The 16,544-nt window shown below is 53.5% G+C and overlaps 1 protein-coding gene across 1 annotated transcript in view; it reads right to left on the bottom strand.

The window, feature by feature from the left end:
- The window catches only part of NPC1L1 (NPC1 like intracellular cholesterol transporter 1), a 29,024-nt gene extending 18,883 nt beyond the window's left edge, over positions 1-10,141 (bottom strand). The window contains exons 1-10 of the mRNA XM_014828397.3: positions 9,934-10,141; positions 7,408-8,936; positions 5,262-5,362; positions 4,641-4,813; positions 4,248-4,376; positions 3,663-3,845; positions 2,947-3,061; positions 2,693-2,820; positions 2,112-2,249; positions 1,827-1,916 (exon numbers count right to left, since the gene is read on the bottom strand). Coding sequence (XP_014683883.3) covers positions 1,827-1,916; positions 2,112-2,249; positions 2,693-2,820; positions 2,947-3,061; positions 3,663-3,845; positions 4,248-4,376; positions 4,641-4,813; positions 5,262-5,362; positions 7,408-8,936; positions 9,934-9,987 — 2,640 coding nt within the window. The 5' untranslated portion in view covers positions 9,988-10,141. The remainder of the gene's footprint in view (positions 1-1,826; positions 1,917-2,111; positions 2,250-2,692; positions 2,821-2,946; positions 3,062-3,662; positions 3,846-4,247; positions 4,377-4,640; positions 4,814-5,261; positions 5,363-7,407; positions 8,937-9,933) is intronic.
- Between the last annotated feature and the right edge of the window lie 6,403 nt (positions 10,142-16,544).

Here is a 16,544-nt window from a genome sequence, read left to right as displayed (position 1 = left end):
TCCTCAAAAAATTAAAATGAGAATTGCCATATGATTTAGCAACTCCACCTGTGGGTATATACCCAAAAGAATTGAAAGCAGGGTCTCAAAGAGATATTTGTACACTCATGTCATAGCAGCATTATTCACAACAGCTAAAACGTGTAAGCAACCCAATTGTCCATGGACAGATGAATGGATAAGCAAAATGTGGTATATACATATTCATATATATATTCATATATATTCATATATATATATATATGAATATTATTCAGCCTTAAAAGGAAGGAAATTCTGACACATGCTACAGCATGAATAAACCTTGAGGACATGATACTCAGTGAAACAAGCCAGTCATAGAAAGACAAATACTGTCTGATTCTACTTATATGAGGTACCTAGAGAAGTCAAATTCAGAGACAGAAAATAGAATGGTGGGTGCTAGGGGCTGGGGGGAGGGGGATGGGAGTTAGTGTTTAATTTTAATGGGGACAGAGTTTCAGTTTTACAGGATGAAAAGAGCTGCGGAGATGGATGGCAGTGATGGTTGCACAACAATGTGAATGTACTTAACGCCACTTAAAACTAGTTAAAATGGTAAATTTTATGAGTATCTTACTAGAATAAAAAAATTGAAAGAAATAAAGTTTTTGAAAGTAATAAGAAACAAACAAATCTCCCCCAAAGAAAAATCAACAAAGGGCATAAACATAAAACCTCGGCTGGGTCTTGCAGCCCAGCAACTTCCTCCTCGCCCCCCGGCTTGCCCCTCTTGCCCCCTTCTTGCACCAGATCCCTGATACCCGCTCTGGGGGCCCTAGGAACCCTATTCCCCTCAGTCCTGCGAGCAGCCCCCAGGGCCACCATGGGTGGCAGGATTATTCTGGACTCTTGCTGGCTTTGCCACCTCCTCTTGTTCCCTGTGGTGGCTCGAAGGTGCCGTCCTGGCTGTCCACTCTCTTCCCTCCTCATCTCGCTTCCAAGGCCACCTGCAGATGGCGATCCAGGCTGCTCATTCCAGGCCGGCTGCCAGCACCCAGACCCCCGTCTCTGTCCCTAGAGTGGCCCTGAATGTCTGTGTCCCCAGAATGCTCTTTCTCTCTGGTAGCCCAGGCACACAGACTTTCTTGCCCCAGCCACCAGCTCACACAGCCTCTGGTTGCACACGCAGAGGAGCAGTGGGTCCCTGGACTTGCAGATGTGTGGTGCCTGTCAACCCCATACACTTGCTGGCCCCGGCCTGGTGGTCAGCACCCTTCCCCCTGGCCTCCAGCTGTGGGGCTTGGTCCACACTCCTTCCACACCCCCACCCATGGCCACTCCCATGCCCAGGAAATGTGCCTTGGCTCCTCCCAGCCTCCCATGGGTCAGTACTGTCACCCTCGCTGCCTCCCTCTGCAAATCCTACACATGCTCGGAACCCCCAAAACCTCTCCTCCACCCAGGAGCCTCTTAGACCCCTTGAGCCCCGGGGGTCTTTCCTTCCCCAGAGCCCACGACCCTCGATGCCTATCAGGGGACCGTTCCATAGCGAGCTGCTGTGTACCCAGGCCTGAGGATGTGGAGCAGCCAGCACAGGGCGGGCGCTGAGCCAGCTTTGGGTCCTTCTGCCTGGACGATCATCTCACGTGGCCAGCCCTCCACATGCCTGCCCGGTCATCTCCCTCACACAGCGTGGGGCTGGGCTCCTGAGCTTTTTGCACATCGATGCAACTCCTCTCCCCAGGTCCACACGGTGAGCAGTCCTGGGCCACCGTCTGTGTGCTGCTGAGCCTCCCCGAATCCCAGGGGACTGAGGGCAGGGGAGGGAGGGCACCCACTGGAGGTCACGGGGCTCGGCTCACCTTGGGCAGGGCCAGCTCCTGGTCCAGCCCCACGCTGATGTGGCTCGCGAGATAGAGACACCCTCCAAACAGGGCCAGGAACCCGAGCAGCTGAGGAGGAAGCCACCGCGTGAGAGCCGCCCTGCCCAACGCCTCCCCGCCGCCTCCCACTTGGGGTCTGGTCAGGGTGTCATGGGAAACAGTCTGCAGTTGGGCAGACCTGAATCCCAGCCGCCCTAGCCCCTCCGACGACAGGCAAAGGAGGATCAAGTCTGCCAGGGACAGCCTCCCCCCGGCCCCACTCACCACGACGGCGCGGGTAACCGGGTGCAGCAGCAGCGGGGCGTAGAACTTTCGGAAGGACCGGAGCAGGAGCCCCTCGCTCTGGGCCGGCGGGGGCAGCTCCCGGGCGCTGCAGCAGCAGCAGAAGTCCAGCCGCGAGGCCTGGGTGGAGGCAGCGCCTCAAGGTGGCCCCAAAGCAGATCCCGGGACCGCCTCCCTCCCTTGGGAGAGCCACCTTCCTCATGTGCCCCTGCCAGCAGCGTGCCATGGGGACACGCCAGTGTGCTGTTTTCTTTGCTTTTATTTACTACCTTTATAAAATATCTTTGAATTTTGCACCATCCCGGAAACAACAGCTCCCTGTCAACCTCCCATTTGTATTTTATTTCGTGACCTCTTGTACTTTAAGAGGTTTCATCATATTCCCCAAAATCACCAAAATGGAATTACTTTTCTATAAGACATTGGGGACCACATAGCTAAATATTCCAGCATGTTGTTGCTGCACCCAGCCCCGCTCTCTGAGCCTCTCTGCAAAGTGGAGGTATCCCACCCCTGCCAAAATGGGGCTGGGGATGGGTGCTCGGTCCTGCCGCTGCCCCTACCTCCTGCCTCCTGCAGTCGAGAGAAAGCAGGGCCACAAAAGCTGACATCTGCAGCAGAAAGTCAAGGATCACCGCGAAACCGGAGGTCAAGGCAAAGGTTCGCACAGCCGGCATGGAGGTCAAGGCCCCTGGGGGGGGCAGGAGTGAACCTCAGGGTGGGAAGCCTGCTCAGAAATGGGTGCAGAGGGAAGGGGGCTGCCCACACCCAACTACCTCCAAGTGGCACTTGGTGGGGAGGAGCTGCCCAGGCTCACCTAGGAAGAAGCAGATGGCCTCAGAGAGGCTGCACAGCAGCATGCTCGGGCCCACCCTGCCCAGGGCTCGGCCAATGTGGGCCTCCCGTTTCTCCCCGGCCCTCCGGGGCAGTCTCTGTGTGAAGAAAGCAGGGACAGGGTCCAGAGCCTGCCAAGGACTCCGTCCCTCACAGGCCAGCAGGGAGCTGACACGTGCCCTCACTCCCCGAGGCAAGGCCATTGCCCACAGACCCAGCCAGGCCTGAGGAACTAGCCTGACCTTCCCTAGTCTGGAGTGGACCCTGCTAACACTCTGCTCTGCCACGTCTTCCACTTCTCAGGGTCTGACCCAGAGGAACGCTTGGCGTGGTTCAGGATGTGCATGGCATCCTTGCTCCAACACATCACTAGAACCCTAAATGTTCACCAATGGGAGAGGCTAAATCTACTGACTTGTCCTTCCATGGACTGCTGTGTGTCAGCACAAAGATGGGAGGTGGCTCCAAAGTGCTGTGTGACTCCCTTACCAACAGCATGTGGGGCTGACAGAGACCAAGTTCAGGTGACACACGTGGTATGAACGTATTTATGTGAAAGATAAACGCAAAGCACTGCGTTTTCTGCAGGAATTTTAAACATGAACGTCAATGCCTAAGAAGAGTCTGCAAGAAGCCCAACAGGGTTGTGTCTGGGAGTGGAGGGGTGGCTGGGGGCATGCAGAACTCCTGCCCTCTTACCTGGTACTCAAGAACAAAGATGAAGATGTTGTCAGCCCCTACAGCGAGCACCAGGAAAGGCACCACTTGAAGGATCACCAGCGAGGAGGGGATGCCCAGGTAGGAGAAGAAGCCCATGGCAGCCACAACCGCTCCCAGCACCACAGCCACTCCGCCCAGGCCCAGTGTGGCCTTGGAGTCCACCTGCAATGAGACCAGGCTCAGCCTCCTGGCTGCAGGGCTGCCCAATGTGCCCCCACCCCCAGCTAGAGGAAGGCAGTGGGCAGCAGGCGGGCTTGCTCAGTGCTTCTGTGTTCCAGCCACTCCGCAGAGCAAGGGCAGGCCCACACGAGCCTGCCACTTTTTTCTTGAGCACACATTGTAAGACATTTTAAATATTAGCTTTGCATTTGCACAAGTCGGGGTGTCAGGGAGCAGAATGAAAGCTCAAATGGCCTTTTGAATCAGAAGACTTCCAAGAATTGTCACCCCTTGGGGGAGCCACTCTGAGTGGTCTGCTTTGCTGTTTCAAGATGCTCTAGTTGGAAAGCTTCTAGACACCCTTATGCGCCATTCCACCCTCGCTGTGCCCCTCCTACTTCTCACCCGCACTCGGCGCCAGCTGGAGTAGCTGCCCAGGGCCAGGGAGATGTACAGGAAGATGACTATGTAGCTGACAGCAAAGATGGGCAGGTCCTGGAATGTGGTGCGGTTGATCTCATCCTCCAGGGAGCGCTGTGGACATACACCCAACCAGCCCCACTGACCACGCCAGCTCCAGCCAGCCTGGCTCCCAAGAGCTTCGTCAGTGGGTGCTACATGCGTGGCCCACTGTGAGCCCAGCAAGGCTGCAAGAACATTGTCACATCACTCCATCCTCCTGAGCAGGCGGCCACTGGCCCAGGGTCACTCAGGAGGGGGGAGGCCAGGACAGGGACACAGGAACCCACCCGAAGACACCTGGGTCATCCCCTGGAGCCGGGGACCCACAGCCCCTACCTCTGCCATGAATGTGACCTGGAACATGCCGGCTGTCCGACGCTGGAAGGCTCGCATCTCCTCTAAGAAGCCCCACTCCCAGAGCTTAGCCTGGGCCAGCCGGGGGTCCCCAGAAGGGTAATTGTTGAGGGAGAAGGTCATTATCAGGGCATCAGCCTCAGAATAGTCCTTCCCTGGGATGAGAAATGCTCAGCCACCCTCCGGCCACACTCCCGCTCCCCGTCCTCCATCCTCACCCCTGCCTCCCCTCCCCACACGCCATCCTCACCCCTGCCTCCTCCACCCCCATTCCAGCCTCACTCTGCCTCTCCTCCCTGGCTCCAGCTGCACCCCTGCCTCCCCTCTCCCCACCTCCCTCAACCGAGTCATTGTCTGACCCCCTACACCCCACTTCCCTCTCTCAGCCAAGGGCAAGGCCTTTGGGCCCAGGCACAAGACCAGAGGATCTGAGCAGCACAGGAGAAGATGCAGGAGGTGGCAGAGAAAGGCAGGACAGGCAGGTCTGCAGCCCCCTCAAGCCCACCCCAGGCAGCAGGAAGCCCATCATCACCCCACCTTCCTGTCCATTACTCCTGCCCCATATTCCCCCTTGTTGGCCTCCCCTGGAGCCACTCAGCTTACCTTTGTAGCCCCCTATGGCGAGGAAAGGGAAGACGGGGGCCCCATAGTCAGCCATGCAGCTCAGTGCCAGGGCTGTGCCATCTTTAAAGGTGAGTGGGGCACTAGAAGGAGAGGGAAAGACCATTCCTAGCCCATTCCTGCTCCCATCACCACAGCCCCAGCACCCCACCCCAGGCCCCCAGCACCATCGCCTGACCCTGTGTCAGAACCATTTCTCCCAATAAAATATCACGCGGCCCAACACAGAGTGGACTGGAGCTCCCCAGAGCAGGGGCTGCCGGAGCTCTCATCTCCCCCTACACCAGCCTGATCCTGCAGGCTCCATCATCATCTCATTCCAGATGATGTGGGTGGGTGAGCATCACACACAAGGTCCCCCATGGTGGGGGCCAGGACCTGAGCCCCCAGACTCTGCCACAAGCCCCTGAGTCCTAAACACCGACAAAAGCAAGCAAACCAGGCAGGCCTCAAGTGCCCACAGCCTTCTTCTCCCACTGACCCAGAACCCTCCAGGCCCTGAGTTTGGATTTCTGTTTTTTGTGGACAGTATACCAGCCTGGCAACCTTGGGCAAGTCTCTACACCCTTCAACTGAGCCCTTTCTGGAAGCGCATCACAGGTACCTGGACAAGGCACTCAGAGCAAGTGAGCACACTGGCCACCAGCTCTCCTGGGAGTGCAGGCTGCTGTGTGACCTTGAGCAGCTCACCACGTGCACTCCCCTGAGCCTCAGTTTTCCTGCCTCTGAAATGGGGATAATTGGATCACCCAAGAGTTGTTGTGAGCATCTAAAACCGAAATAAAGCCGACGCAAGGACTGGACACCTGGGGCCCGACCTGCCTCCCTGACCTGCCAGTTCTGAGAGCCAGCCCGGGGGCCAAGGCTCCCTTGAGGGGTGGGGAGTGAGGGTAGAGAGCCCTGGCTCTCTCCTCAAAGTGCACCCTGGGGTCCCTGGGAGCCCTGGAGACCCTTTCAAGAGTCTGCAAGATCAAAACTATTTTCATAATAACACTAAGAGGCTATTTGCCCTTTTCACTCTCGAGTGTATACAGTACAGACAATTCACTGATATGGCTTCAGATTCCACATTGCAGCTAACATTGAAGAAAAGACCACTTGTTGAGTTTTGATGTAGCATCAAAGAAGACCCACAGTTATCTGGAAAGGCTATTACAGCCCTCCTCCCCCTTCCGGCTCCATGTGTGTGAGGCCAGGAATTCCCACTATGCTTCAACCAACAGACCAAACAGAGAACCAGATGCCATAACCTAGCCATCACCTATTAAGCAAAACACTAAAGAGATCTGCAAAGATGCAAAACAATGCCATCTTATCACTGATTTTTTTTGTTTGGAAAACATTGTTATTTTTCATAAAAATATGCTATTTGCGTCAACATGTAATGAACTTATTATTCTTAAAGAATTAATAAATATTTTCTCATTTCTCAGTTTTACTTTCTCACGTGGGAAATGTCGGTAGATAGACCCTCTACCCCAGCTGGAGCTCATCGTCTGAGTGTGAAGGGGCCCTGAGACCAGACATTTGAGGACCTCAGCCCACTCCAACCTCGGACAGCCTCGGCCGCTGCCCGCCCACCTGTTCCCCTCCAGGGAGCGGCAGTTCACGGACCTTCACTCTCGGTCCTGAGGCCCAACGGACTCATTGGCATCCTGTTTGCACCACAGCAGAGTGGAAACAGCAGAGACCGATCCCTGAATTGTGTGAGGGTTTGTGGCCCAGGCCCTGCCCTGGCCTGAGGGCCCCTCATGGACTACTTATGTGATGATGGCCTGCCCAGGCCCTGCACAGAAGCAAAGAGGAAACGAAGAAGCACAAACATGAGAGTGGGGCCAACAGATTGCTCTGTGACACTTAAAGCAGAACGTGCAAGGCTGCTCCCTGCAGAAAGGCTGAGTGGGCTATGGGCTGGGAAGGCCAGGATGGCCATGTGCAAATCTGTTACAGTGAGCGGGAACTCCACTGAGGGAGTGGGGCCCGAGAAGGAGTGTGGAGAGAAACGGCGTGTTGTGGCCCTGAGACTGAGACACAGAGCACGCAGGGTCCTTGGCCAGGCTGTGTGCCTGGCCTGGGTTCCGGGAGGCCCAGATGGCCCCCCCACCCAGGACAGCCATCAAGGACTCACTTGGCACAGTAGAGAAAGTGGTCCCTCCAGTCCACCAGGGAGGTCTGCCCGGCCAGCGTCTGGTTGGCCGTGAGCAGCAGGCGCGTCCGGTTGTTCTGGAAATACTGTAGGAGGCTGTTGACGCAGCAGTCAGAGAGACTGGTGTTGTGCGGGTTGAGGGGGGCGTAGCAGATGTCCTGCAGTGACACATTGCGCTGCTCCTCCGGCGACCACACCTGGAGGTGCCGCAGCTTCTCCTGCAACTCCAGCAGCTCCAGCAGCAGGTCAGGAGCCAGGACCCCACTGAAGTTCTTGGGCCCCAGCAGCAGGGAGTCATACTGGTAGCTGGGCCGGTTAGGAGCTGTCAAGATCACCTGGTTGGTTCGGAAGAAGGGGCCAAAATGCTGGTCATGGAATGCCTTCTCGCTCCGGGCTTGGCTGTTGGGGGCCGACCACAGCTCCACGGGGTCCATGGTCAGTTCCATAAAGCCCAGGCCACTTGCCAAGGCCACCACCACAGCGACAGACACCACCAGGATGGTCACGGGCCACGAGGCCACCCATGTGCCCCAGCCCTGGAAGCACTGACTAAGGAAGGTGTGGGTGGCGAGGCTGAGCCTGTCGAAGAGGCTGGTGTCCACCTTGGGGTCCAGCGTCCTGCCCTTGCCCCCGCAGGAGGCCAGGCGGGGCCGCACGAGGAAGGCAGTCAGCACAGCGAAGAGTGAGCAGAGGATGATGACGACGGCCAGCCAACCCGCCATCCGGCCCAGGCGGAAAGTGGTGTCCAGGGCCTGGGGCTGTGCAATGACCGGGCAGGAAGCAGCACAGTCCTGGCAGGAGCAGGCCGCCGTGCCGTCCCCTTGAGACTCATTGCAATGTGCAGTCTCCCCATTCAGAGGCTGCATCCCGCTCCCTGGGGTCTGGCCGGGCTCCCACAGGTGGAAGGTGATGTCCAGGGGTGCCAGGCCATTCCCTGTGTCCCCCTGGAAATTGAGCCAGCGCTGGGCATTGCAGAAGGCAGAGCCGTAGACGCCACACATGGTGCTCACGGCCAGTGTGGCGGCAGCGGGGACACGCACCCGGCTGCAGGAGTCGTACGTCTGCTCAGCAAAGCTGTGCTGGTAGGAGGCCTCATAGGCCACCACAGCCCGGGGCTGGCTGCCTCCCTGCCCAGCCACGCGGGTCACGTTAATGAAGAGGCTCTGGTTAGGGCTACAGGTGTTGTGGCAGTGCAAGTTCACGAAGTTGTCAGAGCAAGCCGGGCAGCGGGTCAAGAGGGCCTTGGTGACCGCCAGGCTGGCCTCCAGGGACACCAGCTGCTGGAGGGAGCAGCAGGCGTAGGTGGAGCTGGGGCCGGTGTAGAGGCGGGGGCAGATGTGCTGTAGGAGGGTCAGGTGGTCGCCTGTGACTTGGCGGGCAGGCGTGTTGGACAGACAGGACACATTGGACAGCGTACCCAGGCCTCCGGACAGTTCTGGGTTCTTCCCGCACTCATCATAGAAGGCGCAGTAGCCAGGCTGGTGAATGGGCGTGTACAGCTCACCCTGGGCCTGAGGAGCAGGGCAACATCACCATGGGGCCCAGCACTGGTCAGCACCACCAGGTCAAGGCACCACCGGCAGTCAAGGAGGGCATGGGGGGTAGGAAGGATGCAGAGCAGGAGAGGTGAGGAGTGATGCTGGGCAGCTCCATGCTGCCAGGGGACTTAAGGGAGATGGGTGCCAGAACAGCACACGGGACCTCCCTGCAGTGTCTGGTGGTGACGGGTGGATGGGTACACCAGGCCTTCATCCTGAGTGACAGGGTCACTGAAGAGAGGGAGGTGACCTGACAGAGCTGCATTTAGCAAAGTCACACCAGACGGTGAGGGGTTGGCCAGGAGACTATTGGAGGCCACTGGGGGGTCCTGCAGAGAAACAGTGGCCCCTGGACAAGTCAGGGGCTGACTCCATCGGGTCAGGGGGGTGCCAGGCACTGTTGCCATCACCGTTGGCCGAGGTGATGCCCAAGCTGCAGGCCACATCCGGAATCTCGGGGCCCCTCTTGGAGCTCCTGTGCAGAGCTTCCCCTGTCCTCACCTGCTCAGGGCCGAAAGCCTTCACCCACCCTCCCAGACATGCAAGCAAGTGAGAAACGTAAGAGGCAAGAGCCCCAGATCTCCTCCCAACCCCAGATGCTAAATCCTCCTTAGATGGTCATCCCCCTGAACCCATCCGACCAGCACCCCAGGACTGGAGCCTCCCTCGATCTCCCATCAGCCACCTCAGGCCAGGACATTCACGGCAGACTGGGGATGGGAGGCACTCGGTCATATTGGGTGCAGCCGCCCCCTCCCCAACACTTGTGTCCATCTAACCCCATGACCTGAAAACTTGGACAACCCAGGACCCCCGACCTGCACCCCTCCTCTGGGGTGCCTGGGATCCCCATCTGTCCAGAGACCGGCCCCCTAGACCCCAGGCCCTCCCTCACTGTTGCCAAGCAGCCTCCTTCCCAGTACCCGCTATGGGAGGCAGCGGGGGCCTGGACACAGGCTCCGGGACTCACCAAGTGCAGGAGCAGGACCCAGAGCAGCCAGCCCCTCAGGTTGGCCTCCGCCATCCTGAAAGGATCAGAGGGGAAGCAGGGCCAGCCTGAGGGGACAGCAGGAACAGCTGAGGGCTGGCTGCAGGGGAGGCACAGCAAGGCAGCCTCCTCACCAGGGACAACCTGGCCTGACTGGGTTGGGGACCAACGGAGCTGAGCACGTCACCTCCCAGGGCTCCCAGCTGGTTAATGATCTGCCTCGTTTGTCCCTCCCACCTTTGGCCCCACCCTCTTAGATGAGCCTCCAGGTGGAGGTGCCAGGGTCTCCCCTTTACCCACTTCCCAAAGCAATCGATGACAGAAGGGCTGAGCCAGCCAGAGACCTGCAGTGAGTTCCCATTCGGCCTCTGCTGCAGGAGGTGTGGCAAGGGAGACGTGGGTGGGCCCAGGCACTGGCCCCCTAAACTTCCACTTGCCGCCCCCCACCCTACCCCTGGCCTCAGACCCCTCCTCTCCCCAGCCCCCTCTTGGGACTAGGCCAGCTCTGGCTGAGACACACCCTTGCACTGTCATCCTTAGCAACTGTTGTTAATATTAACAGCCTGATAACAGAGGAGACAGTTAGGGGTAGAGTATGCAGTGACACCACTCTCCTCCTCTGGGCGGAGCGAGAAGATCAATTCACTGGGGTCTGACAGTGCACCGAGACCCCAGATGTGACAGCCATGGTCCCCGCCCCCATGTCCCTTGCCCAGGCCTGTCGCCACCAACCCTGGAGGAGCAGAGTGTCACTGGGAGCCCCAGACCATAGGCCCACCCTCCCCCGGCCCAGGTGGGCAGCACTCGCCTTCTGCTCCCTCGTGATAGGGATCTGCGAGGCTTGCCTGGAACTCTCCCTATCACCAGAATGGGCCAGACCTTGGCCCCCATGCCAAGGCTGAGCTGATAAAGGCAGCCTGTGGGGGACATCTCTTGTGTGGCCACCTGCCAGAGGCAGCTGGAAGAGGGAATCTGCTATCTCTCCGTTCTTGTGTTTCATGGACCCTGGCCTGACTCAGAGGGAGCCACCCACTCAACACATGCTGGGGAAGACAGAGGCCAAGGGGAGGGGGACCAGGACGACAAGGGGGGTGCCAGGGCAGGTTCAGGCTGATCCCTAAGCCCTCAGTCAGCCATGGTAGAGAGGAGAGTCAAGGGCCCAGGGCCTGCCCATGTGCAGTGACCTTCATCTGGCACCTTCCAGGCCCTGCCCCAATACACCCAGCCAGATGCTCAGACTCCAGCCCCAACTTAAGGTCTCTGTCCTCTCTCCTGAGTGTCTTCCCAGAGAAGGAGACCCTGGGACAGGGATTCCAGTGCAAATAGTTTATTTGGAAGGTGACTCCAGATGGCACGAGTTGGGGGGTGGGGGGGGGTGAGCCAGGGGACAGAAGGAAGCAACGAGGGTACATTAAAGAGGGGCTCCTATGGGCTCACCAGGGACTTCCAGGAGACAGTGGGGAGCATGCCCCAGAGGATCCCCTCCAGAGAACAAGGTTGCTTGCCCACTGTTGAAAATACTTCCACAGCTCTAGCCCCAGGATCCTCTGGCATATGTGGAGCTAGTCCCCTCTGCAGGGACCCCTGGCACACCCCATCAGTCCTAGGTTTGTGCCAGGGCAGACCCAGGGAGACAGCGCAGATGCGTGGTCTCCAGGGTTTTCTGTGAAACACACACGGGGTGAGAGCAACACCATCCGACTCTGAGTAAAAGATGAAAACGCTCACCCACAGTCTCACCACCGGGCTCCCTTCACACACGGAGTCTCCAAGGTGGCAACCCAGGCACAGATTTAAGTTGTGAGCACAGTATACACACACTCTTGTATCCCACTTTTTCTCTTGACTTTTAACACAAATACTCACCTCAAATGCTTGCCAGCCCAGGTGGTCTAGTGGTTAAGATTCAGTGCTCTCACTCCTGTGACCTAGGTTCGTTTCCCGGTCAGGGAACGACACTACCCATCTGTCAGTTGTCATACTATGGTGGCTGCACATTGCTGTGATGCTGAAAACTCTGCCACTAGGATTTCAAATACCAGCAGGGTCACCCATGGTAGACAGGTTTCAGTGGCGCTTGCAGACTCAGACAGATTAGGAAGAAGGACCTGGCCACCTAAAGACTTGGCCGTGAAAACTCGACAAACAGCAACAGAGCATTGTCTCACACAGTAGCCAGAAAGTGTGAGGATGGTGCAGAATGACCAGACGGGGTGCTGGCCTGTATCAGACTTGATGGCACTAACAGCAAACTCAATGCTTCCTTCACGCTCTGATTAGTTCGCTTATCGCCAGATTGTGTCCCACAGAGCAACGGATCTTCTCCCAAACGTCGGGCTGGTTCCAATATTCATTACTATAAATAAGCTTTTGGTTAATATCTTTGTGTCTATATCCTCTATTTTGCATTTATGTCCTTAAATCAAGATCCCAGAGATGAGATTAGTGTATCAAAGAGTACCATGTTTATTACCCTAAATGCACAGCTTATCAGCTCTTCTCTTGGGCTAATCTAGGCCACATCAAGTAATCATCAGATTCTTACTTGTTGGTGTCTGGTGAAGGGTTCAGATGACAGACACACACTGATTCCCAAGGGTTGTTTCCACTGACACCAGCAATTCCCAAAGGTGCCCAGTCATTTCACTGGGTATTATATCTGTTGTCAGACTTCACAAATTTCATAACTGTAAAACGATGCCTCAATTTCAACTTTCCTTCATTCCTAGTGAGAATGAATATGGCTCAGCAGACCCAGAGGGAACCGGAGCTGAACGCAGTCACTAAGCTCAGGAGGCAGTGGGGAGGGGCCAGCTGCCAGCAGAGGAGCCTCCTGTGGTCAGGTCAGGTGGACGCCTGGCAGAGTCTGCCCCAGGTAAGTCCTGTGCTGATGGGCCTGCAGACTCAGGACCACTCACGGGCTTGCTCTGCTTCCCACGAGCATTCAAAGAGTTTGCAGTCTGGACTGAGAGGTCAGGGTAAGGTGACTTACCTTAAAGTGACTCAGCCAGTCACCAGCCCAGGCCATGGCACCTGGTTAGTGGTGTGTGCAATGCTCTGACCAGCACGGATGTGAGCAATGTATTGTAACTTCTGGCTCACTGGGGTAACCAGCCTACAGGTTGAGATTTGGGGTCTGGTCACCTAGTGTCACCCTTCATCTTCCTTGTCACCAGAACACTGTTGCTATTTGGTGAAGGATTTTGTCCACATCCCAGGCGAGAGATGCTGCTCCCTGTTCTCCCAGCCTCCTTTGCAGCTAGCCATGGCCCTGTGATCTGGTTCTGGCCTTTTTTTATAACAGACAATTTTTTTTTAGCAATCTTATGTTTACGGAAATATTGAGCAGCAAATACAAGAGTTTCCATATACCTCTTCACCTCCTCAGCAGTTTCTCCTATCATTAACATCTTGCATTAGTGTGGAACGTTTGTTGCAATCAATGAGCCAATATTGACACGTTATTATTAACTAAAGTCCACAGTTTACTTTACAGTTCACTCTTTGTGGTGCACAGTCTATGGGTTGTTTTTTTTTTAATAGATTTTTTTTTTAAAGATTTTATTTTTTTCCTTTTTCTCCCCAAAGCCCCCCAGTACATAGTTGTATATTCTTCGTTGTGGGTCCTTCTAGTTGTGGCATGTGGGACGCTGCCTCAGTGTGGCCTGATGAGCAGTGCCATGTCCATGCCCAGGATTCGAACCAACGAAACACTGGGCCGCCTGCAGCGGAGCGCGCAGACTTAACCACTCGGCCACGGGGCCAGCCCCATGTCTATGGGTTTTGACAAATGTGTAATGACATGTATCCATCATTGAATATCACAAGAACAGTTTCTCTGCCTATAAACCCCCTGCACTCCACTTATTCATCCCTTCTTCTCCCCAAATGCCTGACAACCGCAGCTCTTTGTGCATACATTTTCTGTGTGTGGTAAAATAAGATAATGTAAAATTTATCATCGTAAGCATTTTTAAACATACAGTTCAGTGGCTTTAAGTACATTCACATTTGTTTGGCAACCATCAGCACCATCCATTTCTATAACTTCTTTCTTCCTATAAAACTGAAACTCTGTACTCATTAAGCACTAATTCCCCATCCCTCTCCCCCAACCCCCAGCAACCACCATTCTACTTTCTGTGTCTATGAATTTGACTACTCTAGGTATCTCATGTAAGTGGAATCATACAGTATTTGTCCTTTTGTGACTGGTTTATTACACTCAGCATAATGTCCTCAAGCTTCATCCACGTTGCAGCATATTCCAGAATTATTCTTTTTTTTTGAGGAAGATTAGCCAAGAGCTAACATCTGCTGCCAATCTTTCTCTTTTTGCTGAGGAAGACTGGCCCTGAGCTAACACTGTGCCCATCTTCCTCCACTTTATATGTGGACGCCAGCCACAGCACGGCTTGCCAAGCAGTGCCATGTCCGCACCCGGGATCCGAACTGGCAAACCCCAGGCAGCTGAAGTGGAATGTGTGAACTTAAAACACTGAGCCACCAGGCCGGCCCCATCAGAATTCTTTCCTTTTTGAGGCTAAATAATATTCCATTGTATGGATATACCACATTTTGTTTATCCATTCATCTGCCAATGGACACTTGGGTTGCTTATACATTTTAGCTATTGTGAATATTGCTGCTGTGAACATAGGTGTACAAACACCTATTCAAGACCCTGCCTTCAATTCTTTGGGGTCTATGCCCAGAATTGGAATTGCTGGATCAAGTGGTAATTCTATGTGTAACTCTTTGAGGAAGCGCCATACTGTTTTCCACAGTGGCTGCACCATTTTACATTCCCACCAACAGTGCACAAGGGTTCCAATCTCTCCCCATCCTCACCAACACTTGTGGTTTTATGGGTTTTTGATAGTAGCCATCCTAATGGGTGTGAGGTGATACCTCATTGTGATTTTGATTTGCATTTCCCTAATGATTAGTGATGTTGAGCATCTTTTCATGTGCTTATTAGTTACTTATAGATCCTTTTTAGAGAAATGTCTATTCAAGTTCTTTGCCCATTTTTTAATCAGACTTTTTGTTTTTGTATTTTTTTTTACTGTTGAGTTTTAGTTCTCTATATATGCTAAATATTAATTCTTTATCAGATATACGGTTTGCAAATATTTTCTCCCATTCTGTGGGTTGCCTTCTAACTCTGTTAATGGTGACTTTTGATACACAAAATTTTTTAACTTTCATGATCAAATTTGTCTATTTTTCCTTCTGCTAACTGTGTCTTTGAGGTCATATCCAAGATGTCATTGCCAAATCCAATGCCATAAAGATTTTGTCCTATGTTTTCTTTTCTTTTCTTTTCTTTTTTTGAGGAAGATTGGCCCTGAGCTAACGTCTGCTGCCAATCCTCCTCTTTTTGCTGAGGAAGATTGGCTCTGAGCTAACATCTGTGCCCATCTTCCTCTATTTTATATGTGGGATGCCTGCCACAGCATGGCTTGATAAGTGGTGCTAGGTCTGTGGCCAGGATCCAAACCAGCGAACCCTGGGCTGCTGAAGCAGAGTCCACGAACTTAACTGCTACACCACTGGGCTGGCCCCATGTCCTATGTCTTCTTCAAAGAGTTTTATAGTTTTAGCTCTTAAGTCCATGTCTTTGATCCATTTTGAGTTAATTTTTGTATATGGTGTTATTAAGGGTCCAGCTTGATTCTTTTGCACGTGGAGATCCAGTTTTCCCAGCATTTTTTGAAAAGACTGTCCCCATTCCCAATTGAATGGTCTTGGCACTTTTGTCAAAGGTCATTTCACCATATATGTGAGGGTTTATTTCTGGGCTCTCTGTTCATTCCATTGGTCTGTAGCTCTGTCTTTATGACAGTACCACACTGTTTTGATTAATGTATCTTTGTGGTAAATTTTGAAATCAGGAAATTTGAGTCCTCTAACTTTGTTCTTTGTCAAGATTGTTTTACCTACTTAGGGTCCCTTGATATTCCAATATAAATTTTAGGATGGATTTTTGTATTTCTGCAAAAAACATCATTGAGATTTTGATAGGGATTGCATTGAATCTGTGTATCACTTTGGGTACTACTGACATAATATTAAGTCTTTCAATCCAAATGTCTTTCCATTTATTTATGTCTTCTTTAATTTCTTTCAATAGTATTTTGTAGTTTTTAGTGTACAAGCATTTCACCTACCTGGTGAAATTAACTCCTAAGTATTTTATCCCTTTTGGTGCTATTGTAAGTGAAATGGTTTTCTTAATTTCCTTTTCAGATTGTTCACTGTTTACGTATAGAAATGCAAGTGATTTCTGTGCATTGACTTTGTGTTCTGCAACTTTACTAAATTTGCTTATTAGCTCTAACAGGTATTTTTGTGGAATCTTTAGGGGTTCTACATATAAGATCACATCATCTGCAAAAAGGGATAATTTTACTTCTTCCTTTCCAGTTTAGATGCCTTTTATTTCTTCTTCTTGCCTACTCTGACTAGAACTTTCAATGCTATATTGAATAGAAGTGGTGAAAGTGGACACCCTTGCCTTGATCCTGATCTCAGAGGAAAAGCTTTCAGCCTTTCATCATTGAGGATGATGTTCACTGTGGGTTTTTCAT

Source organism: Equus asinus, chromosome 1 (assembly GCF_041296235.1).
Source record: "Equus asinus isolate D_3611 breed Donkey chromosome 1, EquAss-T2T_v2, whole genome shotgun sequence".
Classification (NCBI taxonomy): Eukaryota; Metazoa; Chordata; class Mammalia; order Perissodactyla; family Equidae; genus Equus; species Equus asinus.
This window is presented reverse-complemented; position numbering and strand designations above follow the sequence as displayed.